The sequence below is a fragment of the Durio zibethinus genome, chromosome 27 (genome assembly GCF_047325235.1).
Source record: "Durio zibethinus cultivar Kanyao isolate XHJ-2024 chromosome 27, ASM4732523v1, whole genome shotgun sequence".
Lineage (NCBI taxonomy): Eukaryota > Viridiplantae > Streptophyta > Magnoliopsida > Malvales > Malvaceae > Durio > Durio zibethinus.
In genome coordinates, this window is record NC_143188.1 from 11,222,042 (window position 1) to 11,243,103 (window position 21,062).

The following is a 21,062-nucleotide window of genomic DNA, read 5'->3' on the forward strand; positions in this document are numbered from 1 at the left end:
TTTTTCTCAGGGCTTGATCAGCTTAGAAGGTCAACATTTCTCTACTCTTGATGTGAGAGAAACCTTTCATGAAATTCATGCAATTCCTATGCATTGACATGATCAATTACAGCACTAAGGATGATAACCATTCGGATTGGATTCGGTTCAATTTTTCGTATATTGCATAATATTATGATAATTTAAAATCTGATCCGAATTTGAATTTTCATTCAATCCAAATCAAATTGAATTTTACTTGCTTAATTTAGTTTGATTTATAAGTTTTTAATTTTTAATTTTTTTAATTTTTATATATTATTTTAATATATTTAAGTAGATTTTAATATAAAATTATTATTTTTATTTTATAAAAATTTAAAATATATATAAAAACTAAAAAAATTATAAAACTTGATTCGATTTAGTTTGAGGTTTTTTTTTTTTTATTTTTTGATCTAAAATTTAATCTGAATTTAATATATACATTTAATATTTAAATTTGATTTGAATTAAATAAAAAAAATTAATTTGAATCAATTCAGATATTATAATTTTAAATTAATTTTTGAATTTTTAAAATTTTTTTCACTGATATACGGCACACCATTTTTTAATGTTTTACACATTCCGTATGATCATGGGTGCCCAATTCTTGTGTTATGGCTTTTTCAATTTGAAAAGAAAAAATTATTTCCTCAAATGCAATTGGATTTCCTCGTCTTCCAATGAAATTTTGTCAGCTGCTTGTGCTAAGGCAAACTCAATGTAAACAGTTTGATACTGGGGCGACGTGGTAAGTAAAAGCCAGTGTAACGTAGTTGACATGGAAAACTACAAACAGTAACTTTGAACGACCAAAAGGCAAAAGGTATCCAAAGCAGATGAACTAATATCCTATTATTACCAGTGAGTTTTTCATAATGAAGTAGTTAAACAATTAAATTAAAATATAACGATTTGAATAGGCTAAATGAGAAATATATGATATGGGTTTTTTTTTTTTGTGAAGAATATTTTTAGGGTATTTTTTAAAATTTATAATAATAGCTTTGTGAAATTCATATAATATTTTAAAAAATCAATAAAATTTCGTTTTAATAGTAATAGAAAGTTATGAAATCTTGATAGTTTAATTCAAAGTTTATTATGCCCAAATTTTATTTGATTTTATGTTATATCTTTTGATTGATTTGTTTAAGTTTTTATTTTTTTACATAAAATGTTATAATTTTTATTTGTACAAGGAACTTCATAAAATAAAAGTTTATATATTTTTTTTGATAAAAAATTTGATGTACATAAATTATTTAATTTTTTAAATTAAATCAAGATATATCATCAGGTCATATATTAAAAAAATAATCATCAATAAAATTTGAATTAACAAAATTTAAATTAAAAAATTTTTCATTAATAAGATAAAATTTAATTAATTAATCCAATCACTTATTAATAATAAAAGTTTATATTGTTTAATAATTAAGGCAACTTGCTATAACTTCAATTTCATTTCTTAAACTTATCATTTAGCATAACATCTAAAAATAATAATTAAAACATTTTATGCTTCAGTAATTTTTTTCTGTACTGTTAAAGCAGGTTTTTGGAAGGAAGAAAAAAATGTAAAAAATTGGACAATAATTGTGACTCGGGTAAAGAAAGAAAGGGAAACCGAAACCGAAGAAAAAAAAAAAGCAAAGAGTAAAGTTAGCTTTGCAGGTCTCTTACCTTTTCTCTCAACCCAGCACTCAGCATAAGCGACCCCATTTCTCACTCACTCACACAAGGAAACAAAGGAAACCTTCCTTTTTCACCCGCCGATCCACTCCTTGTGATTTGATCATTTTTCCTCTCAGTTTTCTTCGGAAAATGTTATGTGTTCCACATCTTCAGGTAACTTCTATTTTCTCCTTTTTGGGTTTTTTTTTTTTTTTGTGTTTGGTAAATAAGAAAGTGCTGGAAAATGAAGGGCATTTGGGTTTTTTTTTTGGGTAAGAGACAAGTAAATTATAAGTTTGTGCTTAGCTTTTTTTTTTTTTTTTTTAATTTTGTTTATGTTACCTTTTTTCTTTTCTTTTTTTTTTTTGGAAGCTTAATCTGGTGGGTTGGGTTAAGTTCAGTTTAATTTTATTGAGATATTTGTAATTTCTTCTTTATGCGTAAGATTTGAGAAATTTGAGAGTTTGATTCTTGATTTAGAGTTTCTTTTAAGGGAAATTTGTTGTTTTTTTAAGCTTGATGTGATTATTCGGTTAGCTTTGTTTGTTTATGCTTAGATATTACTGAGTCTTTTGTTTGCTAATCTAAGAAATTGTCTAGGTAAAAAAAGGAAAAATGGATTTTTTTTCCTTAGATGTAACTTTCCTGAACAAAATTCTGTTTAAAAAAAAAGGAAAAGAAAGAAACTTCAAATTTTAGATGATCACTACCTTGGTTGAACAATTATTTTCTATTTTCCTTAGATTTATAACTCTTTATTTTAGCTGATGCAATTTAAGAAAGGAAATATTGTTTCTAGTGTTGCTAATTGCTTGATTGAGTTGGGCTAGAGTTTCTGTTAAGATATGTCTAATCTCTTGTTTGCCATCAGAAAAGGAAAGAATGAAAAGAACTTAATACAATTTTACTAGTGTTGTGAGGCTATTAGTGGTGGATTTTATTTTTTATGAGAAGCATGAAAACTGCATTGGAAGTTAGGTTTCCAAAATTGTATTTTGCTATCTGGAGTTGAGAAAGATCCTTGTAGAGCCTGTCTGGGTGCAGTTCTTTTTGCAATCAAGCTGAGTAAAAACCTTTTTGAAAATTTTCTTTCTGAAGAACCTAAAATGTTCTTTGGGTGAGTGACAGAGGGAAAAGGTTGTGTGGTCAAGGGGCTCAGGAAAAATGTTGTTGGGAAGTGATGTACATGAAACTTTTCGGAATGGCATGATTGCCTATCCTGGAGTGGAGAGTCCCTCGTTTCTAATTACAGAGTTAAGAGGGAAAATTCTCATGTGGGTTAAATTTTCGTACTAGTTTAGTCTTAAAGCTTGCTAAACCTTTTTTTTTTTGGCATGGTGCAGAAAGAGTTGAAGGCTGTAGAATTATACTTATTAAGTTAGTATAGTTATACCTTCAGTAGCTTATGGGATGATGAGAGGAACTAGTTGTTTTAACTCACTATTTCTCCTTTGTGAATGCTTCCAGGAAAAAAAAAAAAAAAGAAAGCGGAAATGTCTATGACTGCGCGATATGATAAAAAATTTAGACTTGAAACTTGTATTTAGTCTGACGATATTGTGTGATGCAGCAATATTTCTGAAAAAGAAGCTATTGATATGTAAATTATCATCAATGTTTAAATATGCTTCATTTTGTTGCTATTCTTTCAAAATGGATTAAAGCATTTTGTGGCCTAGTGCTAATTTATTGTATGCAAGGATGCAGTTAGTTTTGCATTATTTCTGCCTGGGCATGGATTTTTCTTTTTCTCACTTGCTCTAAAACTTGAAGCTGATACAGGTTTTCTGCATTGCTGCAATTGTTGTTAGGGTGTATAATCAACTAAAATAGGGTTTTCTGTTGCATGATTCAATGGTGCCAGAGGGTTAGAAGAGCTATGGACTGTTTTCAGACTGTTAGCCATCTTAAAGGCAAGTTGTTTTAATTTGCTAGTTGTAGCTACTTATCTATATTTTTAGACAAGGCATTCTGCAGTTAAAAAACAGAGGGGTGCTAAAAACTTGATGTTATAAATATGTTGAGTCGGCTTTTTGTCAATTCTAAGTGTGACTTATTCTTTGTGTGACACTGGTCTTGATTTGGTGAGGATATTTATTATGATTGAGAGTTAATATTTCAATGAAGATTTTTAATTCAGTGTATAGTCTATTTTTGCCTAACTTTTAGCTGAGCTTAATTCATTGAGCAAGTTCTCCTGAGTTGTTAGTCATACGATATGTTTCCAAACTTGCTTGGTATGGTATATTTTTTACTTTGAAGATCGCACTTGTATGTAATTCATAGAAGAGTGATAATAAAGAAATAACTGACAAATGAATGATAATAAAGAAATAACTGACGAAGGAATTTTTAAGTTGCACAATTTTAGCAAGCTTTAACATTTATATAACAGCATTTTCCCAATTAATGGTGAACCATCATTATATTTGATTATAGTTTCCAGTTTGGCCTAGATACCTTAGTTCTCTCTGTTTGCCTTTCTAGCAAAGAATATACATGGTGCTTCAGCTTTAAACTTAATAGCCTTCATTCTAGACTTTATGCTGTTAGCATGTATGACGAGACAATTTAGTGCTCATTCTCTCTTTTATTTATCTTTTGAATAATTATCCATTTATGGCACAAATGTGGCTTGTTTCTGGTTGCAGGTTCCCTGTGCCAGCAGTTATTATTATTCATTCTCTGGTTATCCAGTTTCCAAGATGTAGCCTCATTGCAGACATTGAGCAACCCTAGTCATATTTCTTCTGCATCCGAGCTAGCTAATCCACCAAGTACTGAATTATTTGAACCTATAGAAATATCCCCTGCTGTCATTCCTCGTTACCCTTATCCTGGTGAATCTTTACCACCTATGTACCCAACTTTTCCCACAACATATGAACCAAATTTAACTGGAAGGTGCCCTGTAAATTTTTCTGCTATGTCGAATGTCATGGGGAAGACAGCATCTGATTGTTCTCAACCTTTGGCAGCACTTGTAGGAAATGTAATATGTTGTCCGCAGCTTGATAGTTTACTCCACCTCTTCCAGGGTTTCTACAATATCAACTCTGATAAGTTGGTCTTGCGAAATGCAGTTGCCAATGATTGTTTTTCAGATATCATTAGCATCTTAGCTAGCCGAGGGGCCAATAGTACAATACCTATACTTTGTTCTGTAAAATCATCAAATCTGACAGGTGGATCTTGTCCGGTGAAGGATGTTAATAACTTTGAGAAAACAATTAATGCAAGCAAGTTATTGGAGGCTTGCAGCATTGTTGATCCTCTAAAGGAGTGCTGCAGGCCAGTTTGCCAGCCTGCAATTATGGAAGCTGCTTTACAGATTTCTGGAACACAAATGATGCTCAATGAGAATAAAAATGTGGTTGGAGAGACTATTCATATTGATGCTATCAATGACTGTAAACGGGTGGTATATTCATATCTTTCAAGGAAGCTCCCACCAGATGTGGCAAACACTGCATTCCGAATACTATCTGCCTGCAAAGTCAACAAGGGTACAGTTTCTGTGTATCTTGCATGACTGCTGTTCAGTAATTACTTTACCTACTGTTCTTGTTGTTTGTTTTTTTCCTAGTCTTAGACGTGAACTTGCTTGGGTGTCTATTTTACCTTGGGAAATTTGTAGTTGAGATGATCTTATGTTGCATGGAATCATCATTTGGTGAAAGAATTGAAAGTGGATAAAACAGACACCCTTTGCTTTTTACATGATGTATCTATTTTACTTTGATGTTCATTCATTGTTTATTCCCCTACACTTGTTTCTGCCATATTCCTTTTATATTGGGTATAATCTACTGCAATGTAAAGGATAAAAGTAAAATTACAACTTCAAATTCCTATATTAGATCCGGGATATTTAGGCCAAGACATAACTGTATTTTAAATAGGTTCATTAAGCTTCTAAAACTTACATAACAAGATAGGGTCATGTAGTAGTGCTTAGTTTTCTACTGTCCTTGAATGTGAGATTTATTAGTTATATATTTTATCTTTTTAATTCCCTATCTCAGTTCACAAAGTAATTTTCATTTGTTTTGAATCATTTGTTATGTTTTATCTACAATGGGATAAATATTTTTGCATGTGCAGTTTGCCCTTTGGAATTTAACCAACCCTCAGAAGTAATTAAGGCATGCCGTAATATAGCTGCTCCCAGTCCTTCCTGTTGTAGCTCATTAAATACTTACATTGCGGGGATACAGAAGCAAATGTTAATTACAAACAAGCAAGCCATAATTTGTGCGACTATGTTTGGGTCAATGTTAAGAAAAGGTGGAGTTATGAAAAATGTTTATGAGCTATGTGACATTGACCTAAAAGATTTTAGTATCCAAGGTATAGTTTTTTGTATGATGTTATTCTTCTAACACTTTGCCCATTTTGCTTTGCTGTTTTATCTGATATTTTGGTTTTCTTTTCTTTCTGCCCATTGAATTCTTATGTGTGATTGCTACAACAGCTTATGGACAACAAGGTTCGTTTTGTTTCCTGGTCTCTTTCTTTTCCCCACATTTCCAACATGCATTAGTTAACAATAGAAGGGGTGTGTGTGTGCATGTGTCTGTATAATATGTGTGGTGGTTGGACACATAGGAGTCGTCAATGGACCTCTTTTTACATGCTAAAAAGTTTCTTCTCTAGCATCCTTTTCATACTTACTTCCTAGTTTGATATATGTATTAATTAGGTAGATGATTATGCACTAAAGTTTGAACGAAATACAAACATACCATATGGACTGAAATTTTTGGTATTTTCTACAAATCTAGGATGCCTACTAAGAAGCTTGCCAGCAGATGTGATATTTGACAATTCAACGGGCTACAGCTTTACATGCGACTTGACTGACAACATTGCAGCTCCATGGCCTCTATCATCTTCAATGTCATCCTTGTCTTTTTGTGCTCCAGGTAATTGTTTGAGAAAGAATGACTTTTGTATGTCTACTTAGAAGGGATGAACACAGTTAAAAGTAGGGATTCAATCAGGAGCATATTTGCCTTGTGGCTTCATCTTAATGTCCTAATGGCTGCTGCCTGCTGTTGCAGAGATGTCATTGCCTGCCCTTCCGACATCGGAGACAATGAAAAATCCTGGTGTGTAACGTTTATTATTTGTATTGCCTTTCTATTTGGCTAAATTCAAAGAATCTGTAAGCAAATGAGAAGCTTAAGATAGCTGATGAGAGGCTTTTTAATAAAGTATATGGAGTGACACCATAACTTGTCATAGAAATTCTGGTCATGCCTTGCCTAGAGTTTAATACCAATAAAATAAAACAATAGAAGATAGGGTTAACATTCTTTATCGATATTTTAAAAATAACAAATGAAGCAATCTATTACCAGAAGAAACAATGCAAAATCTGTTGGTAGAGTGCTGGACTCTTACTTTCAATAATCAGGGTTTAAATTATGGCTGCTCAAATGGACTGTTGGTGTTTGAGATGGTAAAATTATCTTTTGGGAGTTAGAATCAAGAATTTTGATACCTTCATTTCAACATATATCATCTTTGCACAAACTGGAATGCGGCTAATATATGCATATGGTTGCTTGTTCTCTTTCTATCTGAACTATTTATTGAAAACTTGTTTTAATTTCTTGATGCAGGCTGCCATGGTTGCACATTGGAAATCTTGGTACCCATTTTTTCATTTTTTGTTTTCAGTACATTTTTGTACTGAAGAGAGTTGTAGTTAGAGGTTGAGCCGGTTTGGAGCGTAGAAGATTTCGGTGATTGACTGACTTTATGTGGGGAATTTACATGTATATTTTGAGTAAGCCTTCTTCAATGTATAGTAGCATCTATTTTCTTTCCTATTTCTTTTTAGACAACTACTTTTCCATCTCCTTTCACTGCTGTCTCTCTCCTGGAATTCTTGGGAAAGAAACTTGCTTTTGTGATTTCTAACCATGTGGGTGGAAAACTTGCACCACTAGCTTGTCCGTTATAAAGAAAAAGAAAGGCAGAAGACAAAAAAAAAAAAAAAAGATTCTTTTTGCAAAAGAATTCATATGAATTGTAAATGCTAAGATGAAAGGAATGTCGCGGCTTTGTATTAAGAATAAAAGGAGAAAAGAAAAAATGGAATTGAATTTTGTACAAATAAATATTTTCCTTGCAAAAAAAAAATGTTAAGATTTTGTTCAATTTATATTTTTGTATTTATCTTTACATTAATTTTTTTTAAATGCAAAATTAAATAGCCAAAATATCAATAAAATGAAACATAAAATTCAAGAATATGAATCTTATTAGCGTTGAATGGTAGAAATAAAAATATATTTATACATGATCAATTTCGGATCCGTTTGTTTTGCAAAAATCAAGTTGAATGACCCATAATCTAACATACTATCAAGTCAATCAATTATTATTTCGAGTTATGTTCAAGCACACAAAATAAACCTTGATCAAGCTCGTGCTTTTCACTTGGTATAGCCAATGAGTACAACCAAGCTGATAATGTGTTAATGGGGGCAAGCTTTCCCAGAGAACACAGAAAACCAGTAAATCAGCAGCTTCAAGCCATTCAACTTCCACTACCACCCTATTTCTATTGCTCTCCATTAACATACACAAACCTATACAAAAACATATATTATAACTAATTGACTATAATCTATGCTCACATTTTCTAATCCCTTGTTCCTTTCTTCCTCGAACTCAAGCAGTAACAACCATGCAAGATTGAAGAACAGCAGCATAGAGCTGAGCGGCCGTTTGTTTTGAACCATCATGGAAAGCAAAGGGGGTAACACAAGAATGTAGAAAAGGTATGGCTATTTCCCCTTATACGAGACTAAAATGCAGGACAGTGATTGCCTCCCGAGCATCAGCTTATCTGCTATGAGCCTCCAACCAAAAAGCAGTTGCTACTACCAGAACTGCCCAATGTACAAGGCACATCGCGAACCTGAAACTTCACATTACGTGTTCCAACATACTCCAGAATCTCCAGACACTCCTCTAAGTCTGAGTCACTAACCAACATTACCCATTCCTCTTCATCATCTAAATACTTGAGCTGGAATGTCCCATTTTTAATTTTGAACCGTTTTGCAACTTCTTCATACAGTTGGAAGCACCCGGCAGATGGCTCAAACTTAAAGCGGACAGTATCCTCTTTGTAAGTAGCTTTCACGGTAATTTTTGAGCTGCTATCAACACAAATTGTCTTCAGTTTTGAATTCTTTGCCTCCTCAAAGCTCTGGGAGCTAGATGAACTTCCACGCAACATTGAACCACAGCCACTTGAAGAGTCTGTCATGCTTGAAAAAGTAGGTTGGTGGCTATGTTCAACAATCCCATCATCACCCTCAATTTGGGTCTCCATTTCATCAGCAGCAGCCAAGGAGCTTGAGCTCCAAGACACAAACTGGCAGTCAGAATCCTCTACTTTCAGATTCCCATTGTTCGGACCCCATCTGTGACCTCCTTCTTGTAAATAAGAGCCCATATTTGCATTTTCTGGACAAGTCCAAGGTGCAATGCCAACGCTAGCTGCCTGGAATGATCCTGCGTCTAGAGCAACTGACTTATAGTCCTCACTACAATCAATAAGAGGTATACTAGATTTCTTTACTTCTTGACAGGTACTTTGAATGAGCACATTTCTTGCAGCCTCTCTGTTGTTTCCACCAAAGGAACACTCATCTTCCTCTAACTTAACCACTGAATTTTCTCCATCAGAGCAAGATGCTAGAGGTGCTGATGATTTCTCTTGATTGACAGGCTCAGGTATTCTAACAGGAAGGTTTTTATTGGACAATACTAGTGTTTTCTGGGTATCAACTTCTGGGATGATGGTACCTGCAGCAATAAATCCTCCTGTGGCTGGATCAAACTTCAATCCTCCTTCCACCCCTTTCACAGAGTCAAGAACAGTTTGTATTTTTCTTAATGATCTATTCACCTTGTTAATCTTTCGAGATGGCCATCTTGAGATCCCATGTTGTCTGCATATCCTCTTCAGTGTAGTGGGGCAAACTACAAGAAGCAGGAAATCAAAGGTCAAGCACAGATTAAAATCCGTGGTAAGAACCAGTTTGACTATAGTGCTTGAAAATAATATTCTTAGCACGTGTAAGTTCATTACCAGTGTTAAGAACTATTTTCTAACGCATATAGACTGGACCATAAAAACAATTTCTAGTTGGATAGGTTCGTAATAAATAAGAAACAATTCAGCATTATTTCCTTGGATTGAGCCAAAATACATTTCTGTCATAATTTGATTAAAAGAATCTCCAATCTATAAAAAAAATTAAGCTCGAATACTTATTTTATACAGTATCTTAGGAGCATGGAGGTTGCTCAATAAAAACTTCAAAAGAATAATCTCGCTGAATCAAGAGCGAACTGTTCTCAGTAACATGCACCATCTCATGGAGAATCTTATTCATTTTATCTATTTTAAGAAGAAACCAAGACCGAAAAGTAATTTTTTTAAAAGAACAATACTGAACCATACCACATGAATCATACAAGAATATAGTTCCATACAGAATCTTTTAGGAAGCTTTGCGTATTTAAAGAAGTTTAGAAATGCAATCTCAAAGAAAAATATCAACTTAAATTTAATGCTTCTATATAAATAGTCTTTCTGCAAAAGTAAAGATGAGCTGAACCTTATACAGTAAAGTCAACAACAAACACCAAAAAAAAAAAAAAATTTATAGAAACCTGACCAGAACCAGTGATGTAATAACCTTGTAATTTGCATACACACAAGTAACATCAAGGCTTACCGCCAATGCTTTTTGCAGCATCCTTCAGACTCCCAGAGAAATACTGCTGAAGAACACTTAAGCTCACATTTTTTTCTGTTGTACTTCTCTTCTTCTCTATCTGCCTCCTTGGTCCACTCATTGCCTATAAAAACATGCACTAAGATATTACTTAACCACATAAGCTTGTCCACATCAGCCACTATGACATGAAAAATCAGCACTACTAAATAAATTAAATAAGTTGTGTACACATACACACAAACACACATACATATTTATTTATTTACCTATTTCTTTCTTCCAATGGGTATATAGAGTCTCGAATAATACATGTAACAGTAAACGGTTCAAGTATTTAACTCATTTTGTCCAAATAATATCTCTCTCAGATTTCAACTTTTAATAACAGTAATTGATATTAACACAGGAAACTCCACCTAATTTTGATTCCTTCAAGAAGAGCTTAATGAGTTGCTAAACTCAAGGTTAGCAAGTATGTGACATGTTCATCAACAAGTTCTTTAGAGCTCAATTATTAGGGGTGGATAATAGAATAATACAGCATCTACAATTGATGATGCTTCAATATCAGCGAGACACCCACTCTTTATTAATAGTAAACATAAGTATCTTATTATTAAGAAAAAATAGTATCTTATTTAACTCAAAAGATATCAGAAAAATGGATCTCAGATCATGAAATCCCTTTGTCTCAATGCATCTCTCCAATTAAATTTCAAGATTTCAGTTGTTTATATACAAATCAATGAAGGATCCCTTTCATGTGTTTCACAAGTTAAGTACTCAAGTCATCCATCAAAAGGGAGAGAATTTTCAACACTGTACCTGTTCAGGAGGACCATCGGCTTCCTTTCCATCACTTTTTGAATTAGATACATTCAAGGGAATTCCATCATTGGAGTTCATTTCACTATCAGCAGATAATGCTGGTTCTGAACTCCTCCTAGACATAGAAATAGGGGGGAAGTTTGGGACTGTCCCCCTCTGAAACTCAACTTTTGAACCTTCTCCAACAATTTCTCCATCTGAAACCGTTCTTAAACTCCTACAGATTCGTTGCATTGTACCTGAGAGACTGTTCAGCAAGAGTTGCTGTTCTGAACTCCCTTTCATGTGAATAGGAAGAAAAAACTCCAGTATATAATTATCATCACCAGTATAGGTGCTCCTCAGCCTGATTGCAACTGCAGCATTCAGGTTAAACTTACGTGCATGATGGACAAGTGGATACTCACTTATGTCATATGTCTTCACATCAGCAGAGAAAAATGGATGGTTGGACTGAAACGCTTTTCCAGCTATACCCTGTCCTTCTTCAAGATAATGTTCCACACATGCATGCACAAAACCTTGCATCTCTCTTTCATTAACATAACAGGCTGTATGTTCAATGCATAAGACGCACTTCCCATCCCAACCCTCATTACCCTCTCTAACACGTACTTTTATAATTTCATCCACAGCTTCCTCAGTGTAATTGCAAGGAATCCATGTTAGAGCCAAAGGCAATCTATGCGCATGACATACAGCACGTAAAACATCAGCTATTTCAGCTAAAGCAGCTCTCCGATTACTTGAGAGGCACTGAGGAAAAAAACGAAAAGAGAGTCCTTAGAGAAAAGGTACTGTACCGCGCTATTTATTCAGTTGACCAAGAAGAAAAAAAACAGCAGTTGTTTCTCTCTCTCTCTCTCTCTATATATATATATATATATATATATATAATATTCAACATAAAAGTAAAAGCTGAATTGAAATGCACACAAAGTTTTTGATGTACCTGGGGAAGAAGTCGAGGAGAAGCAGTGGTCCTTAAATTCACAGCCTGCAGATATAGGGATCAAGACAAATTTCATGATACCAGCCATAACATATACAGTTGAGAATCTTAAAATTAATACATGATTTACATTACAAGCACATTCACTGCTTTTATAGTTTATGTCTGTGTGGGTGTGCTATCTATCAAGGGTTTTTTTTTTTTTTAATTCTAAAAATGAAGATATATATTTACTGTCAAAACCTTTCAGCATACAGCAATAACTCCAGAGTTGCCATTTACAAACATGATAGTATCTCTGAAAATGCTCTGAACTTCTGCAACCCAAGAGTTTCCAGCAGAAAATGCATTCTTTTTCAGCAGTAAAAGATGTATTTGAAATAATACGTGAACAAATTAACATTTTACTCAAAAACTGAAAATATGACTTAGGAAGAGTTCTAGAATGGAAGAAACAACTCTAGCAAATTATTAGTCAGAAATTTTTTTACCTCCTTGATAATCTTCTTCATGTTACCCATTAAAAGGGAGTTTAAGTTTAAATGAGCTAATAAGGTAGCCAAGTCAGTGATATAGATATATTTGGTGAGTTGCCGAGAACAGGAAACTGATGTTCAGACACAAAAACACAAACTTTACAATTATAGAAGCAGAAGTAATAGATACTAACCTGAAGTGCATGGCAGACATTTTCCATTTCTGAATCAAAATTGGGTTTCTCTTTCATAGTGACAAGTTCCAGCACAGCACAACAAGACATCTCAAGAGGTTCAAAAATTGGCAAGGCAATAGATCCACGGACTTTGTGATTTACTGCATGTGTAAACCGCAAGTACTCACCCTTGCTGTAATGGATTACATTAGAAGTCCACTCAGGAACTCTAGAGATAAAAACACGACCAGGAAGCCCAGGGAAAGAACCCGGTTTCAGTTCTGCAGAGAAGTTATACGTCCTTGAGACTTCACGATAACCAGAAAGCATCTGGTCTAGCAAATAGGGCTGATCAGAAGTGGTAAGCATATACTGATTTCCATGCTTAATTGGAACCCAAACTTGTGCCAAAATGCCCCCTCCAGATGACTCCTTAAATAAGGACAGTGCTCTAAGCATCTTCTCGTCAAGTGATTGTCCAATTGGCCTAGAAACCAACATATTAGTCAAATCTGAAGAATTATTTTGTCTATTATCACCATTATTTCGTCTAAAATGCAGTTCTGCATCTACGGAATCCAATGGATTACCAACGTTTGCATCTGTTTGCTGGAGTACCATTTTGTCCACACAACTATGAGAACCACCCATGCCACATAATGCATCACCAGCTTCAACAAAGGTACCAGAACTTTGTTCTATAATATGTATTGAGTCCAAAGGGGCATAAGGCAAGGATGGATAGGAGGAAAAACCCAAGGATGCAAACATCTGATCCGTAGCTGCAGGGCTATTACACCACCCAGCATAAGTATCGAAGTTCATGAGCTCTGAAAAGTTGAAAGGATCCTCAGAAAGTGAATTCCTGGTATTGCCACCCAACTGTTCCCCATCCTCCATCTGTGTTCTTGGAGGAACCCAATAGCCATTTCCGTTTTCTTTAGACGAAAACAGGTACTCCATTTTTTTCACAAAAAACGAACCAACCCCACTTCCAACTAAAATCAGCAAATGCTAGAGTTTTAAGAACAAGCTTCCACTCAGTCTAAAACTTCCATCCCTAACATCTTCCCCAATCTGCTTCCCAAAACCCAGGAATTTCCCCAACAAATGCATCTATCCTTCCACCTCTTCAAACACCAAACTCAATTTTCCAAAAACCAGAGTTACCCGAAGCCATACTACCCCTAACCTGGAGAACCCAAAAGAAAAATCAAACTTCATCTCTCTGTCTCTCTCTCTCTCTCTCTCTCTATATATATATATATATATATATATATATATATATATATATATAATAAAATAATACAGAAACCTAAAGAAAGAAACAAACTTTCAATAACCAATTTCTGCACATATATCTCACATGTTAAGTTAATTTAACAATTATAGTACCTAAAAATAGTAATACAAAGCTCAAGAAGAACTGACCTCAGAGAGTGAAAAAAAAAAAATGATGACGACCAAAAATTTTCAGTCTCCAAAGCCGCCGCAAATCACTGCAAGGATAGTCCACTGCTCTCAATCAACATTAACTCACAAAACCCACCTCAGATTGATCCACTTATACACAAATATATCAAAAATTCTGAATAAAAGGCCAAGAAAAAATTACACATTAAAAAGATGAAATGAAAATTTAGGTGAAATGGACCAAAAATCAAATTCAAGACTAAGTGCAGTATCCCCAATAAAAAATACGTTACTAAAAATATTATGCAACAAAGTAAGATAAAAATTTTTCAAAATTGGAAATTCTTTTTCCTTTAATTAAATTCAAATGAAATTCAACTGAAATGAAATGAACAAAAAATGAAATTCCAATACTTTTTACACCCACCTGTAAAATTTGAAGCTCCTTAAAATTCTGTAAAGGAAACCCAGAAATTTAGAGGGAGTAAGACAGAAAGTTACTATAAAAGGAAATCTTAGTAACTGGCATAACGGATTTTTAAGGGCAAAATTGGTTTTCTATTATGAAGACCTAGTAAAAATGGAAAGTTTGGTTTGTTTTTTATTTTGAGAAGTTAACTACTTAAGTAGAAGAACCGAAAACCTGTTACTGTTATAAGGCTTTAGAACATGTCTGATGTCTGCAAAGGTTATCTTTGTTTCTCTTTGGTTTGGTTTTGGGTATTTTTAGATCCTGAGAGATGAGCAATTCATTGAAAAAAAAATGGCAACTGTTGGATAAGTTTTAAATGTCAAAATTACCCTTGTTTGGTAAACGAAGACAATGATATGTCTCTTTGTTTTACTTGCAATTCATTGAAAAAAAAAATGGCAACTGTTGGATAATTTTTAAATGTCAAAATTACCCTTTGTTTGGTACACGAAGACAATGATATATCTCTTTGTTTTACTTGAATTTTTCAATTTCACTTTTTTTTTTGGAACTATTAATCTTTGACTCCGTTAAAGTATAGCAACTCGTACGATGATATCATATTTATTTTATGTTAAATATATTTAAAATATAAAAATTTTTATCGTATAATTATGTCAATATATAAAATATAAATTTTTTATTTTTATTTTTATCAAATTCACATATTATTTTTATTAAAATTTTAATTTATATTTTTTATCGTATTATCATATTATACATAAATGTATCAATCTTGATTCCATTTCAATTTTTGTTATTTTTTTTATAGAATATATTGTCTAACAAAGTTAAGAGTATAAGTTTAAGTTATTAAAAAAAATTTTAAAATAAGAAAAGATTTACTTACATTAATGTAAAAGTTATATTTTTTAAAATTTTTAGATAAAATGATTAAATGTAAGTGTTATAAATTTAATTTTAATTTAAAGAAAAAAAATATAACTTTTACACTAATATAAGTAAATTTTTTTAAAGATATATTAAATTGTATATTATTATCCAAAACCTTTGAAGGCAAACATAGTATATAAGATAAAGGAAATGGAAAACTTTAGAAAAATTAACACGTAAATGATTTATCACATAACTTTTCAAGATTTTTTTTTATTTTGATCACCAATTTATAAAAATAATGTTTTGATTATAAACGTTATATATTATTTTAATAACCTTATTATTAAAAAATAATTAACTAATCTTTTATCCGATATTCTAAATCAGTATAAAATTATATAAATCATAATTAATGTAGGTCTCATTGAAACTTTATCATTAAACATACCTAATCGTAATTACTTGACATTGTAATTGCAAGTTTTTATTTTTTATAATAATACAAAATTTTCTATTTTAATTATTATTATCTCAATTTGTATTGCGATCAAACATAATTTCCATAATAAAATCTTAAATAAACTTTTAATTGTGACTTGTGAGCAATATTGGCATCAACTATCAAGTTGAGAATAATACTAGTGAATTTTTCAAAAGGATAACTAAAATAAAAAGATTAATGAATGAAATCCATTTATGATTTTATGGTGATCAAATTATTTAACCATATATAAGTTATTAGCTATCTTTAAAGAGACACCTTGCCCTAAACAAAAAAAAATAAAAATGATGGATGTTGTTTATTGATCAAGTATTTTTCAATAGCATTAGCTTTGAAGCCTTTTATCTTTCTTTTGCACCAATATATAGTTGATAAACTTCCAAGGCAATAGGCATATATATATTAAAGGTGTTGTACATTATTAATGTATCATAGCCCTTGAGGATAACAACAATTAAAGAAGGTTTTAAAGCCAAACTTTCATACATACCGCATAGAAATTTTGGAGTCTAAAGCTACTTTTTCTATCCAATATTTGGTCTAAAACAATATTTGTAATTCAAATTTAGTATTATAAACTTTTCAATCATTAATAGGGGAATAGAATGAAGTATCAATATTATGGGATAAGACAAACAATAAAGTGATTGAATTTCTTTTATAGTATTGATCCAAACATCTTAAAAGATTATTTAAGGATTAGATTATTTATTTAAATTTAAAAATTTGTCTAATATATAAAATGATTTGAATAAAAATATTAAGCTCGTTAAAGAGTTTAGATAAAAAAAAAATATAATCCTTTACAAAAAGAGTTGAGTTTTGGTTCAACACTAAAGGTTCGAATTTGATTTAATTCAATATATATTTTTAATTATATAATTATATATATATTATTTTTTGTATTTATATATATGATGAAATTTATATTATATAAGAAATAAATAAATAAATATATAATATTATAATGTAAACAATAAAAAATATTTTAAATTATCTATATTTTAAAATTTAATAAAATAAAAAGGTAAAACTACTAAAAATTAAATAAAAATATCATTTTTAGGTTTTTTAAAAAACTATTAAATGGACTTAGGTGGATTTGAGATATACCATTTAATAATTTGAGTAGGTTTAAGCAAATTTTCAAATTTAAATTATCAAGTCGAGTCAAAGTTGGATAAATGTATAAATTATTGATATTATATATAAACTTTATTCAAATCTAACTTAACTCAATTTATGAGTATTTCTATATACAACAAAAGCAAGTAAAATGCTAAAATTATGATAATGAACTACATTAAAATCTAAGATGGCGATAGAATTCAAAAAATAAAATCCAGACTGAAGGAGGAATTAAGTATTAAAAAAAATTACATGAGCTGAAATCAGATTATAACATTGGATCTATAGCATATGTGATTAATTAGCTTTATACAGATCTAACTTAATCCCTCTAATTAATAATTACATCAACAAAAAAAAAAAAAGATAGAAGGCTTTATATATATATTGTATAAATTTTAGATTTAATAATATTCATGTTAAGTAGACATATCCATAACATGAGTTATCCAATTCCACCGGCGCTCAAAAGTTTAAACAGGCTAGACTAAACTTGGATTAGATTTTTAATTTAAATATTTAAAAATAATATTAAATAAATGACAATAATAATCGTTATCAAATTTTTTACATTAATTATAGTAATATATTTTTATATATTATATATTAACATTTTTAAGGAACAAAAGTACAAAACAACAAATCATTTCTTAATATAAAAAAAAGGACAAGGAGAATAAAAAAGATAATGATGTGATGTCGCAAACCAAGTGTAATCCACATATATGAATGACCAATAAAATGGTTTGGTAGGGCAGTGAAGAAAATGTCAAAGAGATTTTATTGGTGGGAAAACATAGTGGACAAATGGATGACATGTGTAATGAAAATGAAAGAGTAGATCTAGAATCTACTAAGCAACCAAGGCCAAAATTTGATTTTAAGAGTTTTTTTTTATTTTTTATTTTATTTTATGAGCTTTTATGCTAAGCCATTGGGCAATTCAGAGTTGTTTTGGTTGGGGCTTGGGGGGGGGGGGGGGGGGAGTTGGTCGCATGGGGTTTGGGTCAGTTAGGGGTTCAGGTTTTCTGGCCTTGGTTGGCTAGGCCTAGCATTAGTAGGTAGATGTTACGATTTACATCGTTATGAAATATATTTTTTATTTTATTATATTGAATTTCATGATATTATCTTATAAAAACATCTTCAATATAATATGTAAATAGTATTTAAATAATGAATGAAATTCCAACCCACAATGAATGTATGATTTAGTCTATGTTTCATAACCCCACTCACCTCCTAAAAACATTAATTATTTATGTGTTGGTGTTGAGCCTTGATTTCGAGGTTTTTTTTTTTTTTTTGGAAAGACAAAAAAAAATATTAAAAGTAAAGGTAGGGTGTACTCCCTATATTTGTACTTTGACACACAAATCAGAAAGAGTGAGATTGAAAAAGAAATAGGAAGGAAAGAAAAGTACTTGAATGGACCTATTTCAATGATGTCTGGACCTCATATTTATAGATAAGTTATAGGAGACCATTAAGAGATAATAAGGACAATGCTTGATGTATTATTGATCATGTTAGATTGACTTGACATATTAGGTTAATATAAATGATAAAAATATCCTTGGTTGTTTTGTTGAAGGTTTCTAATAGGAAAAAAAAATCACTATATCTTTTTGAGTATCAAATATTCCTAACACTTTGTTTCACCACTAAGTAATCTGACACTCTGTCCCCTCACCAAGTAATTTGAAGATTAGATTGCTGAATGCGTAATCGATGCTTGCAGTATAGGGCAGATTGGCAAAAGGAGATGACTTCAAAATTTGATTTTTTAAAACCGACATCATAAAGGAAGAGGTTGGTTTTAAAGAGTGATTAGCCTTGAATCATGGTCTAACTTTATGGTTATCTGATCTAGCAGTGCATCTTGGGTTAAGTGCATAGCCAATTTAAATGTTACCGAGGTGATAATTAGTTGGAATGATCCAAGGTTAGTGTTGGAATTCATCTGGTTATCGTGAAACTAGTATTTTATTTCAAAAGCTTGGATTTAGGCCTTTATTTTGAACTCTGATGGTGTACTGGCCTTTTAGTTTGTCTCAAAAAGTCCTAGTTTGACTTGGGGTTCATTTAGTTAGGCCAATTTGATAACATCATATGAAGAGAAATGTGGTTTGAGTGAAAAAATTTCAAATAGAAAATTAAAAATAAGTCTTTCTGCCTTTGCTCTGACACTTGGTGTGGCCTATGCCATTCATCTTATCTACGACATCTCTATTAAAAGGCCGCTAAGGCTTTAATTTTTCACCTTTTTACTTTTTTTGCTCTTAATCCGATCTGAATTTTTTGATCTCAAAAGTTTTTTAGCCTTTAAAGTTTTTTCACACCTTTTTCAGTTCATATTCTTAACCATGTCTTCTAGGATGAGTTCTAGAGAGGTTGAGAGTTACGGGGTAAAACTTAGGGAAAGTCAGCATAAGTAACTAGATAATGATCTGATTCCATCAATTATCAAGGGCCATAATTACAATAAGATGGCTTACTAGTTTAATTTGATGTCTAAAGAAAGGTAGCGACAAATGAAAAGAATGCTCGGATAAGAAGAGAACAGGTCCTAAGCATGAAAGAGCTGTGTGCTCATATTAATTTTAAGCTACATAATCCACCACCTTTCCTTATATTTCAAGTCGACCTATCTTCTATGGCTGACTTTATTTCATCTTCGGCTGTTCCCCCTTTTAAAGTTCAATCTCATCAATTTTTTTTTACCTCTACTGTTTTCCCAATTGATGTTTCTGTCTTCACTTCCATTTTGCCCCATTCAATTTTTATCGAGATCTTTTCCTCTTTTGAGAGGTTTCTACCTCATCCTTTTTCACCTTGTCTTTCTTTTCCTGGAGTTGAGTTACTTTTAGTCCTAGTTCAACCTTGAAATCCTGCTTCTGCTTAGGAGTTAGAGTCTTTTGGTGATAAAGATTCTGATAAGAAGTGTTTTGATGAGGGACTAGAGAAAAAGGGTACTTTTGTTAGGGTAAGTGACGACGAAGAGAGGAGTCATGTATAATAGGATTATTTGGCAGAAGTCCTTGTATATACTTCCTGTGACCTTGGCATAATCTTAAAGGACGTGATAAGCGAACTAAAAGGTAGAGCAAATCTTAAAAACTATCCTAACATGTGTTCAGCTCATCACATCCGTGCTTTGGCTATGACTTTTCTTTTTTCTAGAGAAAGATATAGTATAATAATGTCGAACTCCTCAAATTGGATTATTGATAGATTGAAGCCACATTAACTCTATGTGTATTAGGATTCTTTCATGGTTGATTTAAGGTTCCCATTTCATCCTTTATTTACTTTAATTTTCAATTTTTATAATTTGACTATCATTAAACTCACTTCTAACTTTATACAGTACATAGTTGCATTTATTATTCTTTTTCAATATTTCAACATTCTTCTTCATTTTTTTTCTCTATTCAAGGAGTTCTTTTCTATTAAAAAACACCCCAACAATAGTAAATGGTATTACATAACAGCTTGATCCAATAAAAAGTTATTTGTCGATTTCCCAAGCTCAATAAAAAATTAAAAACTATTTTTTCTTTACTTTAAGAAGCAAAAAATAAATAAAAATGGTAAGCTCAAGGTTGAGATTATTTCAAAGGTTAAGGTTTAAGAGATAAAAAATACACCTGATGCTTTCATGGATGTATTAGTAGCTCTCTTTGTCTTAGATCTATCAGATTGAGATAAAATTTTGGAGTATACCTATAAGGGGGAGCTTGTCATTGATGCCCATGAGTTGACCTTTCCTGACATAATAAATAAAATAAAATACTAGGATAGGT

The 21,062-nt window shown here is 31.8% G+C and overlaps 2 protein-coding genes across 10 annotated transcripts; one reads left to right on the forward strand and one right to left on the reverse strand.

Moving 5' to 3' along the window:
• The first annotated feature begins 1,648 nt into the window (after positions 1 to 1,648).
• On the forward strand, positions 1,649 to 7,538 carry LOC111279904 (putative GPI-anchored protein At1g61900). Of its 6 annotated transcripts, none has more exons than XM_022866965.2 (8): positions 1,649 to 1,875; positions 3,484 to 3,614; positions 4,353 to 5,207; positions 5,806 to 6,051; positions 6,176 to 6,190; positions 6,486 to 6,626; positions 6,765 to 6,812; positions 7,329 to 7,538. In XM_022866965.2, exons 2-8 carry the CDS (start codon positions 3,548 to 3,550, stop codon positions 7,400 to 7,402), a joined length of 1,446 nt encoding a protein of 481 aa, XP_022722700.2. In that variant the 5' UTR covers positions 1,649 to 1,875; positions 3,484 to 3,547; the 3' UTR covers positions 7,403 to 7,538. The 6 variants fall into 6 exon arrangements, with proteins under 6 accessions (XP_022722700.2, XP_089612206.1, XP_022722705.1 ...); XM_089756080.1 differs by having other exon boundaries at positions 3,566 to 3,614; XM_022866968.2 differs by having other exon boundaries at positions 1,656 to 1,875; positions 3,513 to 3,614.
• Positions 7,539 to 8,066: 528 nt separating this feature from the next.
• Positions 8,067 to 15,071, reverse strand: LOC111279581 (protein NLP9). Of its 4 annotated transcripts, none has more exons than XM_022866527.2 (7): positions 14,745 to 15,071; positions 14,336 to 14,492; positions 12,923 to 14,096; positions 12,253 to 12,297; positions 11,298 to 12,056; positions 10,470 to 10,593; positions 8,067 to 9,708 (listed from the first exon to the last, which is right to left on the reverse strand). In XM_022866527.2, exons 3-7 carry the CDS (start codon positions 13,865 to 13,867, stop codon positions 8,567 to 8,569), a joined length of 3,015 nt encoding a protein of 1,004 aa, XP_022722262.2. In that variant the 5' UTR covers positions 13,868 to 14,096; positions 14,336 to 14,492; positions 14,745 to 15,071; the 3' UTR covers positions 8,067 to 8,566. The 4 variants fall into 4 exon arrangements, with proteins under 4 accessions (XP_022722262.2, XP_022722263.2, XP_022722261.2 ...); XM_022866528.2 differs by having other exon boundaries at positions 14,336 to 14,403; positions 14,745 to 15,019; XM_022866526.2 differs by lacking the exon at positions 14,745 to 15,071 and having other exon boundaries at positions 14,336 to 14,648.
• Between the last annotated feature and the right edge of the window lie 5,991 nt (positions 15,072 to 21,062).